Source organism: Pongo abelii, chromosome 16 (assembly GCF_028885655.2).
Source record: "Pongo abelii isolate AG06213 chromosome 16, NHGRI_mPonAbe1-v2.0_pri, whole genome shotgun sequence".
Taxonomy (NCBI): domain Eukaryota; kingdom Metazoa; phylum Chordata; class Mammalia; order Primates; family Hominidae; genus Pongo; species Pongo abelii.
Window position 1 is genome coordinate 79,236,575 of NC_072001.2, and position 18,637 is coordinate 79,255,211.

The following is an 18,637-nucleotide window of genomic DNA, read 5'->3' on the forward strand; positions in this document are numbered from 1 at the left end:
GTGGATATCCAGTGTTCTCAGCACCACTTATTGAAAAACGGGCTTTTAAAAACCACTTACTGAGGTATAATCTACAACTTACAAAATTTACCTTTTTAAAGTATGTAATTTGGCCAAGCACAGTGGCTCATGCCTGTAATCCCAGCACTTTGGGAGCCCAGGCAGGAAGACTGCTTGAAACCAGGAGTTCGAGACTAGCCTGGGCAACATAACAAGACCCTGTCTCTACAAAAAAAAATGTAAAAATTAGCCAGGCATAGTGGTGCATACCTGTAGTCTCAAATACTCGGAAGGCTGAGGCAAGAGGACTGCTTGAGTGCAGGAGCCCAAGGTTGCAGTGAGCTATGATCACGTCACTGCACTGCTAGAGCCTTGGGCAACAGAGCGAGACCCTGTCTCAAACAAAAAAGTCTACAATTCAATGAATTTTAAAATGTACAGAATTGTGCAATCACCACCACAATCCCATTGTAGAATAAATCCATTACCCTAAAAAAGATCACGTGCCCATTCCCAGCACTTTGGGAGGCCGAGGCAGGTGGATCACTTGAGGCCAGGAGTTCGAGACCAGCCTGGCCAACACCAAACCCTGTCTCTACCAAAAAATACAAAACACTAGCCAGGTGTAGTGGCACATGTGTGTAGTCCCAGCTACTCAGGAGGCTGAGACACAATAATCCATTGAACCTAGGAGGCGAGGTTGCAGTATGCTGAGGTCATGCCACTGCACTCCAGCCTGGGTGACAAAAAAATATATATATATATTGCCCAAACTTTAATTGGGCTGTCTTTTTATTATCGAGTTGAAAAAGTTCCTTATATATTCTAGACATGTCCTTTATCCATCTTTTATATCCATTTGCAAATATTTTGTCCCAGTTTGTGTCTTGCCTTTTCATTTTTAGAATGGTGTCCTTTGAAGCACAAAAGTTTTCAATTTACATGAAGCCCAATTTATGAAATTTTTTCTCTTATCAATTGTGCTTTTTGTATTGTATCTAAAAATCTTTGCCTAATTCAATGTCACAAAGACTTTCTCTTATGTTTTCTTCTAAGGTTTTTATAATTTTAGCTCTTATATTTAGACCCATTTTGAGTTTTTTTTGTGCATGGTAAAGGGTCTGAATTCATGTTTTTGCATGTGAATATCCAAACTGCCCCAGTATCATCTGTTGGAATGACTATCCTTTCCGTACTGAATTGCCTTGGCAGCTTTGTCAAAAATCAGTTGTGGTCTATCTGGATGCCAGTACCACACTGTCTTGATTACTGTAGCTTTACAGTAAGTCAGGAAATCAGACAGTATGAAGCTTCTTTGTTCTTCTTTTTCAAAATTATTTTCTCTATTCTAGGTCCTTTGCATTTCCATGGGAATTTTAGAACCACCTTGTCAATTTTTACAAAAACACCTGTTGGGATTTTGTCTGGGATAGCACTGCATCTATATAGGTCAATTTGAGAACTGACATCTTACAATACTGAATCTTCCAAATCTATGAACAAAATATAACTCCATTTATTTAGGTCTTCATTTCTCTCAGCAATTTTTTTTTTTAGTTTTCACTGGATAGGCCTTATCATATTTTTGTCTGATGTATGCTTATGTACTTAATACATTGAGATTCTATCATTAATAATTTTTTTAAATTTCCATATCTAATTGTCACTGATATATAGGAATACAATGGACATTTTTGAAATTTTAAGATAAGTTTATTAAGTCCAATGATGAAATCTATCAGAAGAATATTCTCCTGAAAATAATTTCTTCTTGGAGAAAAGGAAAGGAAAATCAAAACCCTCTGAGCATAGCCAGGATGCTGTGGCAGTCGAGCTTCTCTACAGATGGGGACAGTCCTCTGGTCAGTGGAGTCACTCTCTTGGTCAGCAGGATTGGTCTGGATCATCCTCCTCATCCCCCGGCTCCAGGTCATCCATTTCCTGGAGCAAAGACTCAATTACCTCCACGTTGTTTCCAGCATCCTCCAAGAACTGGATATCAGATGTGTCAAGATTTGGATCTGTTTCAAGTAGCTGTTTCCCACTTATTTTTTCCTGCTTATTCTTTGATTTGGTTCTTTTTGATTTCCAAGAGTTCGGTATCAAACACGGCTTCTCAACTTAAGAAATGCTTAATTGTAAACAGGAATGCTATGGAATAATTGCTCTATGGTTTCTTCTGCTTTTTGTTTCTTGCCCAAATTTTAATTGGATTGACTTTTTATTATTGATTTGAAAGAGTTCTCTTTATATTCTAGATACGTCTTCCTCCCTTTTGCTTTTTATCCATTTCATTTAATTTTTCTTGCACAGCTGTCACTAAAGATCATCACCATGCCAAGATTTCTTCAGCTTGTAATGCTAAGAATTTTTAAATGTCTGAGACATTATCTTCTAGATTTTCCAAGAATGTTTCATAAAAAGGAGCTTCATTTGGGTATTTCTTACTGTCTGTAAACTTGAGGGTAGTCTGGACAGTTTCATTATTTTCTCCAGCCTCAGATAGCACAGTAATGGTAGAGCTAGGTGGGTTTTCTTTTTTTCTTTTCTTTTTCTTTTTTCTTTTTTTGAGACGGAGTCTCACTCTGTTGCCCTGGCTGGAGTGCAGTGGTGCAATCTCAGCTTACTGCAACCTCTGCCTCCTGGGTTCAAGCAGTTCTCCTACCTCAGCCTCCCTAATAGCTGGGATTACAGGTGCCCGCCACCATGCCTGGCTAATTTTTGTATTTTTAGTAGAGACAGGGTTTCACCATGTTAGCCAGGCTGATCTTGAACTCCTGACCTCAAGTGATCTGCCCCCCTTGGCCTCCCAAAGTGCTGGGATTACAAGGCATGAGCCACCACACCTGCGCCAGCATGACATATCTTTATTCATCCTTTTACTTTTAACTTATTTGTGTCTTTATACTTAATGTATATTTCTTGCAGATAGCATATCACATTAATTTTTATCCAATTTTACAATCTCTATCTTAACTGGGTGACGTTTTACAGGTTGCTCTAGAGTTTCTAGCGTACACTTTTGACTTATTAGTTTCCCTTCAAGTGATGATGTACTGCTTGACATTTAGCATAAGAACACTACAATGGGGTATTTCCCTTGCTACCCTCCCAGTCTTTGTATTTTCTTATTATACATTTTGCTTTTATGTATGTTGTAAGTCCCATACTATGTTGTTATGATATTTCATTAAATGGTCAATTATTTCTTAAGGAGATTTAAATAATAAGAAAAAGATCTTACATATTTACCCACTAGTTGTCATTTCCGGTGCTCTTCCTCCCTTTATGTAAATCCATATTTCCATCTGATATTGTCCTTTTGCCTGAAGAACTTCCTTTAACATTTACTTAGTGCGGTTCTGGTGATGATAAATTCTTTCAACTTTCATATGCCTGGAAAATCTCTATTTTGCCTTAATTTTTTCTATATAGTTAACTGGTCTTTTATGGCTTTGAGATACATTCACGTACCATAAAATTCACTCATTTAAATTGTACAATTCAATGGCTTTTAGTATATTCAGAATTGCACAACCATCAGCACAATCAAATTTACGACACTTTCATTCCCAAAAAGAAAGCCCACATCCCTTAGCCGTCAGTCTCCAACATCCCCCCATTTCCTCCAATCCTAGGCAAACATTAATCTGCTGTCTGTCTCTATAGATTTGCCTGTTCTGGGCATTTCATATAAATGTTATAAAATGTGTGTTCCTTTATGACTGGCTCCTTTACTTCAGCATATTGTTTTCAAAGTCCATCCATGTTGCAGCATATGTTACTACTTAATTTCTATTTCCTGCCGAATAATATTCCATAGTAGAAATATAACACATTTTATTTATCATTTATCAGCTGATGGAAATTTGATTCATTTCTACTTTTTGGCTATTATAAATAATGCTGCTATGTGCTACGAACATTCATGTACATTTTTTTTCTTTTTTTTCACCCTCCCCAAAGTTTTTTTTTTCAGAGATGGGGTCTTGCTATGTTACCCAGGCTGGGCCTCAAACTCCTGGGCTCAAGTGATCCTCCACCGCGGCCTCCCAATAGCTGGGACTACAGAAGTATGCCACCACAGTTGGTTTCATTGTAGTTTTGATCGTCATCTCCTGATGGCTAATGATGATTGTCTTTTCATGAGATTACTAGTCATTTGTACATATTATTTGGAGAACTCTTTTCCAATCCTTTGCTCATTTTTAAAATGAGTTGTTTCTTCATTAAGTTGTAAATATTGTTTATATATTCAAAAACATATATGTATTTCAGATCATACGTATAAGTCTCATATGTATGATTAAAAAAATTTTCTCTCAGAAGTAGATTGTCTTTTCACTTTCTTGAGGGTATCCTTGGAAGCACAAAAGTTTTTTGTTTTTAATGTTGATGAATCCAGTTTTTGTATTTTTTCTTTTGTTGCTTGTACTTTTAGAATCTTAACGCAGAATCCATTGCCTAATCCAAGGTCATGAAGATTGACACCTGTGTTTTCTACTAAGAGTTATATGGTTTTAGCTCTTACATTTAGATCTTTGATCTATTTTGAGTTAATTTTTATATATGGTATGTAGGGGTTTAAATCCATTCTTTTGTGAGTGGATATCTAGTTTTTCCAGCACCATTTGTTGAAAAGACTATTATTACCCCCCACTGAATTGTCTTGCACCCTTTAAAAAATGCATTTACTATAAATGTAAGAAGGTATGTCTGAACTCTCAATTGTATTCCATTCATCTATATGTCTATCCTTATGCCAGCACTACTTTGCCTTGATTACTGCAGCTTCATAGTAAGTTTAGAAATTAGGAAGTGTGAGTCTCCTAACTTTGTTCATCTTTTCCAAGATTGATTTGCCTATTTTGCCTTGTGTTTGAAAGATATTTTTGCTGGATGTAGAATTATAGGTTTACTTTTTAAAATACATTACAGATGTTGCTCCATTCTTTTAAGGTGTGTTATTTCTGAAAAATGCCTGCTGAAATCCTTAGCTTTGTTCTCCGTCTGTAATGTGTCTTTTTTCTAGCTGCCTTTAAGACTTTATCACTGGTTCTGAGCAATTTGATTATGATGTGTCTTGGTGTATTACTACTCTGTCACTCAGGCTGGAGTGCAGGGGCACAATCTTGGCTCACCGCAGCCTTGACCTCCTGGGCTCAAGCAATTCTCCCACCTCCCAAGTAGCTGGGACTACAGATATGCACCATCATGCCCAGCTAATTTTGTTTCTTTTTTGTAGAGATGAGGTCTCACTATGTTTCCCAGGCTGGTCTCAAACTCTTCGGTTCAAGTGATCCTCCTGCCTCAGCCTCCCAGAATGCTGGGATTACAGGCGTGAGCCAGAGTGCCAGGCCTCTGTTGAACTTTTTATATGTGTGAATTGATTGCTTTTATTAAATCTGCAAAAATTTTTGACTCTTATTTCTTCAGGTATTTTTTCTGTTCCCTCCTCTCTCTTATCTCCTTCAGGGACTCAACATTATGCCACCTGCAGTTGTAGCACAGTTCACTGATGCTCTTTTCATTAAAAAAATTTTCTTTCCGCGTTTCTTTTTTTCTTAGTTTCTACTGCTATATCTTCAAGTTCACCAATATTTTCTATGGTGTATAATCTGCTGTTAATACCATCCAGTTTTTTTTTTTAATCTCAGACACTAGTTTTCATCTCTGGAAGTTTGGTTTGAGTCCTTTAAAAAATATATCTTCCACGTTTCTACTTAACTTTTGAATCTATGTAATACATTTATAATAACTGTGCTTGCCTGGTATTTAAAGCATCTGTATCAATTTCAATTTCTTTTTTTTTTTTTGAGACGGAATCTTGCTCTGTTGACCAGGCTGGAGTGCAGTGGCGCAATCTTGGCTCACTACAACCTCCGCCTCTGTGGTTCGAGCTATTCTCCTGCCTCAGCCTCCCGAGTAGCTGGGATTACAGGTGCCCACCACTGGTTTTTTTTTTTTTTTTTTGTATTTTAGTAGAGATGGGAGTTTCATCATGTTGGCCAGGCTGGTCTCGAACTCCTGACCTCAAGTGATCCACCTGCCTCAGCCTCCCAAAGTGTTGGGATTACAGGTATGAGCCACCGCGCCCGGCTTTCAGTTTCTTAATATTTCTCATTTTGAGCACATTTTCTGCTTCTTTGGAGGTTGGTAATTGTATTGGATGTGAAAAATTATTAATTTCACATGTTGGGTACTAGATGTTTTCAGTGCTTAATCTAGGGCTAGTTATTCCCCACTATCAGGGAAACACCTTTCTATTTACTCTACCCTGTGCCCTGTGAATAATGAGGTTTTCAGTCTCGGTGGGAACAGACACTTTTCCCAGCCCTGTGTGAATACTGGGCACCTCTAATCCTTCAGGTGATTTTTTCCACAACCTCAAGTATTTTCCTCCCACACATGCCTTGATTAGTACTCAGCTGAATACTTGAACTGAAGATCTCTGGAGTTCTCTCTTCATACAGCTCTCTTTTTTCCAGGACTCTCCTCAGTACAATATAGTCACCTTGATCTTTTGGGACTCTTAGCTCCATCTTCTCAACTCAGAGTCAGCCAAACTCAGCCTGGGGTCCCCCACCTTGCACAAAAGCCTGGAAATCTCTCCAGGCAGTAATCTAAGGCAATCATTGGCTTACCTAGTCTATTGCCATCTCTCAGAGCTCATGGTTCCTTTGATGACTATCAGCAATGTCTTCATATATTTTGTCTTCATAAATTTTAATGCTCCATATATTTTGTCAATTTTTTGTTGTTTTAAGTAGAAGGAAATAAATCCAGTGCCTGTTACTCCATCTTGGCCAGAAGTCTCAAGACAATTTTAAAACATCAATTTGTCTACAAGTTTCCCAAAGATTTGCTGATCTTTACAGGTAAAACTCTTCTTCCTCCCCATATGCTAGCTCACTTCAAAATATTTCTGAGAAACCAGTCCCTTATATCTGTGTAGCATATTAGAGCTACATCATAATTTCATATATTGAGATAACATTGTTTTCTTTGGGAAAAAATGTGATTTGTGTCATACTGATAATAAATTCATTTTTATGTGAAAAAGGGTACCTGGCCAAAAAAAAAAAAAAAACCCATAGAAAAATTTAGGCTCAACCTTTTTTTGTCTGGATAGATCTAAATACAAATCCCTACATCTAACAACAACAGTCTCATCTAGGGTTTTAAAATAAGCATTTGTTTTGCGTTTACTCACTGTGGTGGGCACTGGTATTGCTCGTCTCTACCAGGTTGATATCATACTGGACTGAACTGGCTCTCTGAAAGTGGCCTTTCCTGACAATAAAGAGGAGAGAAACACAAAAATGGAAAATGCGTAATAGGAAAAGCATGTCAGAAGACCTAGAAAGTTTTTTTTTTAATTTCCCTTCTTCCCCCTTTTTACAACACATCAAATGAAAGTATAAACTTGACTATTTGATGGTTCATTTTCTTTCCACAACTACCTGAAATTGTCAGTGATGCTTTAAAACTGTTCCCCATTATTTAACAAATCCATTAGTACACATAGATCATCTGTGGGGACTTCAGATGCTGATGATGCCACCTGGTCTTTTTCCTTTAAGACAACAGCAAAGCTGTTGTATCTTAATGTAATTTTTGTGCTCTTTTTAAAGAAGTCAGCTTTCATTATCAGTTGGGACCCTTATGTGACATGGGGTGCCTTTAGTCAATTATTCTAGTAATGGCATTTTAAAAAGTAATTTTGGACATTTTTGAGGTAACAGTACATCAGGTTTTTCAGTCATTTGATCAGTTAATATAGGTTATAACTTGTGTTATCATGATAGATTTTGGAATGTACAGTTGATTTCATTTTTTTGCAATATGTCTATATGCAGTTTTAGCTTACATTAATGAAAATGACTTCAAAATCACTTTTACTATTGCAAAATGATATGTATTTTCTAAAAGCATACTTGCTCCTATTCCTGAGACACTACTGATTCTAGCGCAGATTTTAGCATTAGTGGGGTATCATTTTGGACCTCATTCAATGATGGCACTAATTAGTTACTAAAGTTCAAAAGGGCCTCAGTTTAAAGCAATTTCAACCACGAATGGACCAAAACCTATTACAGAAAACAATTTCATTCTTGAAAGCACCACATTTCCAAGTTCACATGGTCACTACAGGACAGCCTAGATCTTGTGTCACGCTTTCTATTTATCCTGTTTTTTAGCTTTCTTTTTTAATTATTTTTAACTAATTGGTTATTTTTAATTCCATTTTTGTCCTTCTGCTAATTTGGAAATTATACACTTTGATTTTCTATTATGTGTTACCCTAGACATTTTAATACTCATCTTAAAATATCAAGGTCAAAATTAACCTATATATTTATCCTCCCCCCATACAAAGACCTTAGTATACTTTAATTAGAATCCTTTCAGCTTATTTGCTATCATGTGTTTTAATTCCTCTAAAAAAATACATAGGACAATACTATTGTTATAATTTATACAATATTTGTTTTGATATTCACATAGTAATAGCTTTCTCTGTTCTTTCTTGCATTTCACACACACCATATAGGATCAACTTCCTTTTACCTGACATACATCCTTCAGGCAGAAGGTTTACTGAGGGATAACTCTCTCAAAGTTTGCTTATTAAAAGTTGTCTTCATCTTACCCTCATTCCTGAGAGATGTTTTCACTGCCACAGAAATTTGGGGTTAACTGTTTTCTCTCAGCGTATTGAAAATATCACTGCTCTGTCTTCTAGTTTTGCTTCTTTCCAACTGAGAAGTCAGCTGTTGGTTTAATTGTTGCATCTTTGACGATAATCTGCCATTCTTTTCTGCTTTTGTGATGTTCTCTTTAGAACTGGTGTTCTACAATTTCACTATGTTGCACCCATATGTAAATTTATTTTTATTTATCCTGCTTGAGATTTGTTGGGCTTCTAACATCTATGGGTAACTTTCATCAGTTCTGAAAAGGTCTCTGCCTTTACTTTTTCAAATACTGCCTCTGCCCCAGTCTCTCTTTTCTTCTGGAATTCCAACTAAACATAAGGTAGACACACACACTCTGGTCACCATGCTTCTTGACTTCTCTTCAATATTTTCCATTTCTTTTTTCTCTTAGCATTACCCTCTGGGTAATTTTTTCCTATCTATTTTCCAATTCATTAATTATTTTATTGTGTTTAATCTGCTGTTTAAAGACATACACTAAATTTTAAAAATTTATTGAAGATATGTACTGAATTTTTAAAAATTATATTTGATTCATTGGAGATCTGTTTTAGTCTTTGCCGCATTTGCTTATTTCTAAGCCTCTCACTTATTTTAATTTTTAATTTTTTATGTTTTTTGAGGCAGAGTCTCGCTCTGTGGCCCAGGCTGGAGTGCAGTGGTGCGATCTCAGCTCACTGCAAGCTCCACCTCCCAGGTTCACGCCATTCTCCTGCCTCAGCCTCATGAGTAGCTGGGACTACAGGCACCTGCCACCACGCCTGGCTAATTTTTTGTATTTTTAGTACAGACGGGGTTTCACCATGTTAGCCAGGATGGTCTCGATCTCCTGACCTCGTGATCCACCCACCTCGGCCTCCCAAAGTGCTGGGATTACAGGCGTCAGCCACCGTGCCCAGCCACTTCTCACTTATTTTTTGATACATATTAAACATACTTATTTTATATCATGTGTCTGATTCTTCCAATAAATACAGATTTCTGAATATCTTACCCTACTACCTACTGTTTCTGCTAGTTCTAATACATTGTGCCTCTTTTATTCTACGTTTGGTAATCTTTTGATACTGTGAGACACTTTTCAAGGTAAAGGATAAAAGTAGGCTCTTCAAGAATTGATTTGTATTTGTTTCTGTCAACCACCTGATGACATTACCAGCCTGGATTATTTTATATTCTTAGCTTTTTACCCCCAGACATTCAGATAGTGTGAATTCAGGATGGAGACCCACATAATGTTTGTGATTGGAGGTTTCTTTTCTCTTGTATTCAGCACCACTTCTTGTTCTTATATATATACTCTTTTCCTTCTATTATACCTATACTTTATACTCAAAAGGTATTGTTTAGCCTGCTACAGGGTACTTCAGACTAGAAATATTTCTAAGTTCTGGCACAAGTCTGCAGAACAGCTATGGCTTAGAAGGTCTCCTTTCTGAAACTTTGCTGCTCTGGGGCATTGAACACCTGCGGGGTACAATATATACTATGCCCTTCACAAACTCAATGGGTTGGCAAAAGAATTTCATTTTGGGGCAACTACAACACTATTAAAGTTCCATTAATTTGTTTATTTATTTATTTATTTTTTTAGAGACAGGGTCTTGCTCTCTCACCCAGGCAGGAGTGCAGTAGTGCAGTCATGGCTTACTGCAGCCTCTCATTCCTGGGCTCAAGCGATCTTCCCATCTCAGCCTCCCAAGCAGCTAGGACTACATGCATGTGTTACCACACCTGGATAATTTAAAAAATTTTTTTGTACAGATGGGGTCTTGCTGTGTTGTCCAGGCTGGTCTTAAACTCCTGGTCTCAAGTAGTCCTCCCACCTTGGCAGGATTACAGGCATGAGCCACAGCACCTGGCCCAAGTTCTATGGATTTAATATCACACAAATCACTCTTAACAATTCCCAGTGGAATAGTAGATACTCTTATAAATCCTTTGGTCACTACGTTAGATATGTATTTCTGGCTCTTTATCTTATGGGCATATGGTTGAATTGCATTTCCTGACACTTGGATATATTATATGTCTCTTATTGTACATATATGTAAATAATATAAATATATAAGCATATAAATATATAAATAAATATTATCTATTTAATCTATCCATATAAAATAGGAAACAGGGGTCTTGTTCTCTTTCCCAGGTTGGAGTGCAATGGCATAATCCCAGCTCACTGCATCTCAAACTCCTGGGCTTGGGGGATCCTCCTGCTTCTGCTTCCCGAGTAGCTGGGAATACAGATGTGTACCACCACGCCCTGCTAACTTTTTTTATTTTTCATTTTGTAGAGACAAGGTCTTGCAATCTTGCAAGACTGGTCTCAAACTCCTAGGCTCAAGCAGTCCTCTCACTTGGGAATACAGGCATGAGCTACCATGTCCAGCCACCTCTTATAATTGAGGAGGACCATGAAACTCCTGCTGGCTAGTGAGTTATGTCAGTAGTGATGTGTGTCACTTCTGGGACAGATCATTTCAATTTAAGTGTGAGACCTTCCAGAGCTTTCTTTTCCCTTTGTTATGACAACCAGCAACACTCAAGATGGTGGTTGCTCCAACAGTTTGGGTCCTTAAGTGACTATGATTAGTGAAGCCCTGCTTGCCAATCCATACTAATTACCTACAATAAGTGAGAAATAATCTTCTGTTTATTAAGCCGCTAAACTATTAGGGTTGGTAGTTACTGCAGCCAAACCTAGACTATCCTGACTTATTAATGATAATGAATTAAACATAATTCATTATCCAATCAATAACAGATGGAAACTATATCTCCAAACTGGCACCAGAGTGATTAATGAGGGAAGTAGGTATTGGTCTTCCCCTTAGCATATCAGACTGACAAAATGTTTAGAGGGATAGAATAGATCATTATTCAGCTTTCCAAACATAGACACATTTAAAGTCAAGCATAAACCTAATCCCAAAGATGGGTGTTCTGGTTATCTACTTATGCATAACATACCACCCCAAACTTGGGGGAATAAAAAAACTTTATTTCATGATTCTGTGGGTTGACAGCTGGGCATCTTTTGCTTGGGCTCTCTGTGTAGCTGCAGTAAACTGGCAGTTAAGTCAGGAGTCAACTAAAGGTTCGAATGAGCTGAATGCCTGGGATGGCTCATTAAAATGGCCAGCAGTTAAGGCTGGCTGTTGGCTGGAAGTTCAGCCGGGGCTGGTTCTTCCTGCTGTTTAGGCTTCTTACAATATGGCGGCTGATTCTATGAGGCAGCATCCCAAGTAGTCTATGATCAAGGCAGTCACGGTGCCTGCCTAGATTCAAGGAATCTGTAGCAATAAACTCTACCTCTTGATGGATGAGTGGCAAGGTCACACTACAGAAGAGTATGTGGGAATGAGTGATATCATGTGGCCATCCCTCGGAAATGCAATCTGATACAATGGGCTTGTATTTAAATTTTTGTATCTGAAGTAGTCAGATGCTAAAATTATGAGAAATAAAATCTACTGGATTGCTTAAATGATGTTTTGGAAGGAACTATTTAATACCACATATTTTTAAAAAGCCGATTTCCTCCAATTTTTAATTATTTCTTGATGTAAAGTAGTTAAGAAATCAGGATCTAACAAGATACTATTTTACCTATATGTTACCTTTCTTAGTATACAAACTTCTCAAGCCCACTTGTCTCTCTTTTATGATTACCTTCAGCTCCATTTTCACAAGTATCTATGATAGAATACAGTGTGAGTTTCATAAATATTAATTAATGACGAGAGTTATGCCAAATAATTCCTGGACTTACTAAATTCTATATTTACTTTTACAAAATTTCAAAAACAATTGAAAATCAAAACGAATGAAAGTAATCTTCAGTGCATAACTGCTTCATGCAAGTAGTTTTTTCTTTTGTCTCTCTTGTGAGTTACCAGTTTCCCCAAATTAATTGCCTTTTTGTCTGTCTCTCCAAATTGATTTAAATATCTTTGAAGTCGGGAAACATGTCTATTTGTTCACTATTGTATTCTTTATGCCTAGCACAATAGTGGGCACTAAATAGCTGACCCTGCATATTAACCATATGTCTTAAGTTAACATGTACAGTATTGCATAAGTTGTTCCTTTTCTTTCACATACAAAATTTACTTTAAATACACCTAACCCAAATATTCAGGTGCTTTTGGCATATTTGTTATAGTGAGTATGGGTTTACCTTAGTAGTTTAGATAAGTCAAGGTAAATATTGACAACAGTAACAAAGAACAAATTGAGACTGCTTATTAAGATCCTTTCAAAAATGACATTAATAACAAAAACTGCATTAAAGAGATAACTAAACATAATGCAGTATCTGGAAAAATATCTAGAACTAAGGGCATATTAATTATTTAGTGGAATAACTACTTTATGCATTACTTTTCTCAAAAGCATGTTTCTATTTTACTTACCTGCAAAGGAAGTAGAAGGCTCCAATGATAAGTGTTACTAGGACTGCCAATGCCACGAAAGCTTCAAACAGGTTACTTTTAGTTTGGATGCTGGAGCCTGGGAGAAAAACCTCTTCACAACGAGCTCCTGTATAGTTTTCAATGCACCTACAGAATAAAATTTTAGATAAAGAATTGCATTCTGTGTTTCATTAGCCAGTTTGGAAGAAAAATGGTTTCCAGATGACGTGAAGAAAAGAGGAGACTAATTTTCAGATTGTGAACATGGAATAGACAGGTTTTCCTATAATGCTCACAGATCTACAGTTACAATAAAACAAATGCAAATTTGTTATAATAAAACAAATTTTTACTATCTTCTTTTTCCAGTTTTCCAACTGCTTAGGCACTCCAGAGAAATTATAGAGTATTCAGTGTTTTTATCTTCTAGATTTGCAATCATATAAATGTCCACACTTTATCACAAATTTACTTTTTGTTGTATCTGGTGTAGATAATGATCTAAATGCACTTTTCCTTAAAACTGCTAACTGGTTATTCCAACCCCATTTATTAAATAATCAATCCATTACCCACTGTTTAACAGGGCCTCCTTTAACATATGTCAGATTTATATAAATAACAGCATTTATTTCTATTCTTCTTCAATGATCTACACATCTAATCTGGGGCCTTTGCCACACTGCTTCAATACTGTTACTTTATAATATATTTGAATATCTGGTAGTTCTACTCCTTATTACTTTTTTCTATAGAATTTTAAAAATATTCTCCACTGCCAACCAAATATTTTATAGCCAATTACCTGTAGCTCTCTAAAACTATATAACAAAGAACCATAATATTTGGTATTACCAATCATTCCTTTTTCCTTGTTAATATGTTCAAAGGATTATAAAACACAGAGATTGATATAAATTAACAAGAATGACACTGTTTGGCACCAGATCAATTTCAACATAGTAGCATTTAAAATAAAAAACTTTAATATTAACTAATATTTATAAAGCAACCCAAAAAGTTATGGAGTCAAGTTGGACAACACTATACTCAGCAATAATTCTGTGTAAAAAAGTGTATGTGTGTGTAAAACCAGTTTGTTTTAACCGGATTTTGTCAAGAATAAAAAGGTTGATTCTACTAAATTAATTATCTTCCTTATTCCTTTCCAGTTTAGGCAGGTATTTAGAAATTTTATCTCTGTTTCTTCCACCTTAGACTAATAAGGATACAGGCCTAGAAAATCAACATGTGAATTAACTACTAGCTTTGACAACTAATGTGATAGTCTAATAAAGCAGTATACAAATAAGAGAAAAGAACATCAAGATATAGCACAAAGGATCAATTTGAGTTAGATGAGCATATTAAAGATGTTTCATGAACTTCAAGTGCTACTCAATGTGAGGCAGTGATGTGATTGGTGATAGCTGCCGGGGGCAGTATCAGTTAAGCAAAGCGGCAGTCTAGATTCTCCTAAACTACCATAAAGATAAGATTAAGGGGACATAGGGAAAGTAAGGATAGGATATCAGTGGCAAACTTAAATGAAAGTAAAAATATTTTGGAGGGCCAGGCACAGCGACTCACGCCTCTACTCCCAGCACTTTGGGAGGCTGAGGAGAGAGGATCACTTGGGGCCAGGAGTTCAAGATCCATCTGGGCAATACAGCGAGACCTTGTCTTTACAAAAAATTAAAAAATTAGGCTGGGCATGGTGGCTCACGCTTGTAATCCCAGCACTTTGGGAGGCCGAGGCAGGCAGATCACGAGGTCAAGAGATTGAGACCATCCTGGCCAGCATGGTGAAACACCATCTCTACTAAAAATACAACAATTATCTGGGTGTGGTGGTGCATGCCTGTAGTCACAGCTACTCAGGAGGCTGAGGCAAGAGAATTGCTTGAACCTGGGAGGTGGAGGTTGCAGTGAGCCGAGATCATGCCACTGCACATCCAGCCTGGCGACAGAGCAAGATTCCATCGCAAAAAAAAAAAAAAAAAAAAAATTAGACAAGCATGGTTGTACCCGTAGTCCCAGCTACTCTGGAGGCTGAGGTGGGAAGATCGCTTAAGCCTAGGAGTTTGAGGTTGCAGTGAGCTATGATCATGCCACTGCAGTCCAGCCTAGGTGACAGAGCAAGACCCTGTCTCAAAAAGTATATACATACATATATATTATATATATAATATATATTATATATATAATATATATTATATATATAAAATATATATGGTGGCAAACATAATTTATAAATTTTAAATATAAATTACCAATTTTTCCATAGTTTAAGTCAGTTAAATAAGCTGAGGAGAAAAAAGATTAGATAAAAATAATTTGTTTCTTTCACTTCCAGCTCCAATTCCTGCTTCCCAAAAGGGAAATGGAATAAACACACATACACACACACACACACATGCACCAACAGAAAGTTGACATAGAGACCACCATCACAATCTATCCATGTGCTATTACAAAATAAACACAGAAGGAAAGGGGCAGCATTCCACACAGTAAAAGAAACTGGGTGCTAAACGGTTTTCAAAAGTATCTTTAAAATAACAAAAATAAAACCCTTCTATAATTCCTGTTTTTTTAAAATAGAATTAAGTAGGTAACAATTATTTGTGACTGCTAAAGGTTTTTTAAGGAAAAATTTTAGCTGTGAGAGCAATTCCTGTCATACTTTTAAAATAATTCTCAAGTTTTTAAATAATGTTAAAGATGGGGTTCAGTTTCCATTCTAGAAAAAATAACCAGAACCATAGATAAGTAATCCTGAAATGAGACAGTATAATTATTTTTGATAAGGAAGATCTCTTTTAAAAGCTATAAACTCATTACTCAGATTTCTTAAGGCTGTTTGAGTTTAAGTAAGATTGAAATTCAGGCCGGGCACAGTGGCTCATGCCTGTAATGCCAGCATTTTGGGAGGCTGAGGCAGGAGGATGGCTTGAGCCCAGGACTTTGAGACCAGCCTGGGCAACATGGTAGAGACCCCGCCTCTACAAAAAATAACAAAAATTAGCTGGCTGGTGGCCCACGCCTGTAGTCACAACTACTCAGGAGGCTGAGGTGGGAGAATCACTTGAGCCCAGGTCAAGGCTATAGTGAGCCATGATTGCACCACTGCACTCCAGCTGAAGCAACAGAGCGAGAGGCTATTCCAAATAAAAAAAAGTAAAAAAGAGGCCGGGCGCAGTGCCTCCTGCCTGTAATCCCAGCACTTTGGGAGGCTGAGGGGGGTGAATCATGAGGTCAGGAGATCAAGACCATCCTGGCTAACATGGTGAAACCCTGTCTTTACTAAAAATACAAAAAAATTAGCTGGGCATGGTGGCGGGCGCCTGTAGTCCCAGCTACTTGCAGGCTGAGGCAGGAGAATGGCGTGAACCCGGGAGGCGGAGCTTGCAGTGAGCCGAGATCGCGCCACTGCACTCCAGCCTGGGCGACAAGGTGAGACTCCGACTGGCGGGGGGAAAAAAAATTCAAAGAAAAAAAGATAAGCCAGCTTATATGACCATAAATGTTTTCACTGGACAATAAATACTTTGAGTTGGAAGGAGTCAAGGGAATGGTGTAAATACAAGTTTGTAATCAGATCAGGGTTTATGCAAATAGAAAAAGGCATACAAAGTAAACCAAGCAACACTAGGTTGTTCTATTATCTTATAGCTGGGATAAAGCAATCACATGCTCTTGTGGGAAAGTAGAAACCTGATGGTAATTTTAAGCAAATTCAAAGGATAAACAATCTTATCATTGTTAGGTCAAACCAGAACCTAGGGAAAGGCAAAGACAAATTTAAATATTACATTACTATCCAGGAAGTAGGATTGGCTAACCTAAAAATGAATTTTAAAATTTCAGATATTTACCAAACAAAAAAGTAAACACTGCCTACCAATGACTGTGTACAAGGATTCTACTTTTAAAGCTCTAGCTCATTTATGAAAATGTTATGACTTCATTGGTGACACAATTATCAAATTTCAGGCAAACAGAATTAATCGACTCCTTCAAAGGTAAGGGTGGATTAAGTGGATATAGACAACTGGTAGTACTAGCACAGCATTAACACAAAACACAAAGAGGTCATGTTGCACCAGCATTTACCCAGAACTACGTAGCTCTCAGTCTTTATGTAAGTAACTTTCTTGCTAAATTACTTCTGGACCTTACTTACTTCTGCACAGACTGCCAAGTAGCAAAGAGTTGTGCCACCTAATAAGGTGAATACCAAGCAATAAGGGATCACCCATGTTTTCCTGGAATTGAAGATGGATACTGGAACAGGTACAAATACTCCACTAGGTGAGAAATTCCGAAATTCAGAATCTAAGTTATACAAATTGGTTTTCTGGCTGAATACCACCAATTATCTGCTCCCAAACACAGAAGCTACGTTTAGTACATTGACATGAAATACATTCATTCGATTCTGTGGCATTCAAGGAAGTTGTTACAACATAGGAGACCTTTCACATGAATAAAATAACTCAGTTTTTAGTCATGTAAACAAACAGAGCACCATTTAGCTTCAGGAAAGGTTATTGGACTGTGAACTAGAAAAAACTGGTTTCTTCACCCTTTCCATGCTTGTTGGCTATGTGATCTTGGGCAAGTCACTTAAGATTATGAAATCAAAATAACATCACGTGCTTTAACTACATAGGGCTATTGTCAGAATCAAGTAAGAATGTCTAGAGTGCTTTGAACACTGAAACACACTATACAAGTGTGTTTACAAGGAATAAAATACCTAAGAAAAATTATAACTAGAAAAGGTTAAGAGCATGGTGATCAATAAATGTGCTATCATTATTTCTCAGAAAAAAACATCCATGTTTACAATATTATAAAAGACTTCGCTAACCAAAGGGAGATGCAATGTCAGTGCCACTTCACTTGGGCTGGTCTATCCTGGAAAGAGAAAGTCTAATACTGGCATACGTCAAATCTGGCTTCCACCTGATACTCTGTGTCAATCAAAGTTCAATTTGCAACTCATGAAAAATGGAAAAAACAAATCAAAAATGAAACTATTAGAAGTGTTCAAGAAAACAACATGGGCTTGGATCCCTTTAATAAGTCAGCCGGGCGTGGTGGCTCACACCTGTAACTCCAGCAATGTGGGAGGCCAAGGTGGGCGGATCACAAGGTCAGGAGTTCAAAAACAGCCTGGCCAAGATGGTGAAACCCCATCTCTACTAAAAATACAAAAATTAGCCAGGCGTGGTGGTAGGCGCCTGTAATCCCAGCTACTCGGGAGGCTGAGGCAGGGAATTGCTTGAATCCGGGAGGCGGAAGTTGCAGTGAGCTGAGATCGCGCCACTGCACTCCAGCCTGGCGACAGAGCAAGACTCCGTCTCAAAAAAAAAAAAAAAAAAGTCCACAGCCATACAACACACAAATGTAGCCAAAATCCTATGAAACCCCTACTAGATTTTTATAGGCCAAGAAACAGTGAGAGAAGACTAGCTTGTGACCTTTGCATCT

The 18,637-nt window shown here is 37.4% G+C and overlaps 1 protein-coding gene across 3 annotated transcripts in view; it reads right to left on the reverse strand.

Moving 5' to 3' along the window:
- The window catches only part of NRG4 (neuregulin 4), a 124,963-nt gene that overhangs the window by 14,480 nt on the left and 91,846 nt on the right, over positions 1 to 18,637 (reverse strand). For 2 of the 3 annotated variants that reach the window (XM_063716249.1, XM_054532958.2), the window contains exons 8-9: positions 13,139 to 13,285; positions 7,214 to 7,293 (exon numbers count right to left, since the gene is read on the reverse strand). In XM_063716249.1, coding sequence (XP_063572319.1) covers positions 7,214 to 7,293; positions 13,139 to 13,285 — 227 coding nt within the window. Of the gene's footprint in view, positions 1 to 7,211; positions 7,294 to 12,343; positions 12,420 to 13,138; positions 13,286 to 18,637 lie in introns of those variants that run through there. The other variant, XR_008514236.1, reaches the window with a different exon arrangement.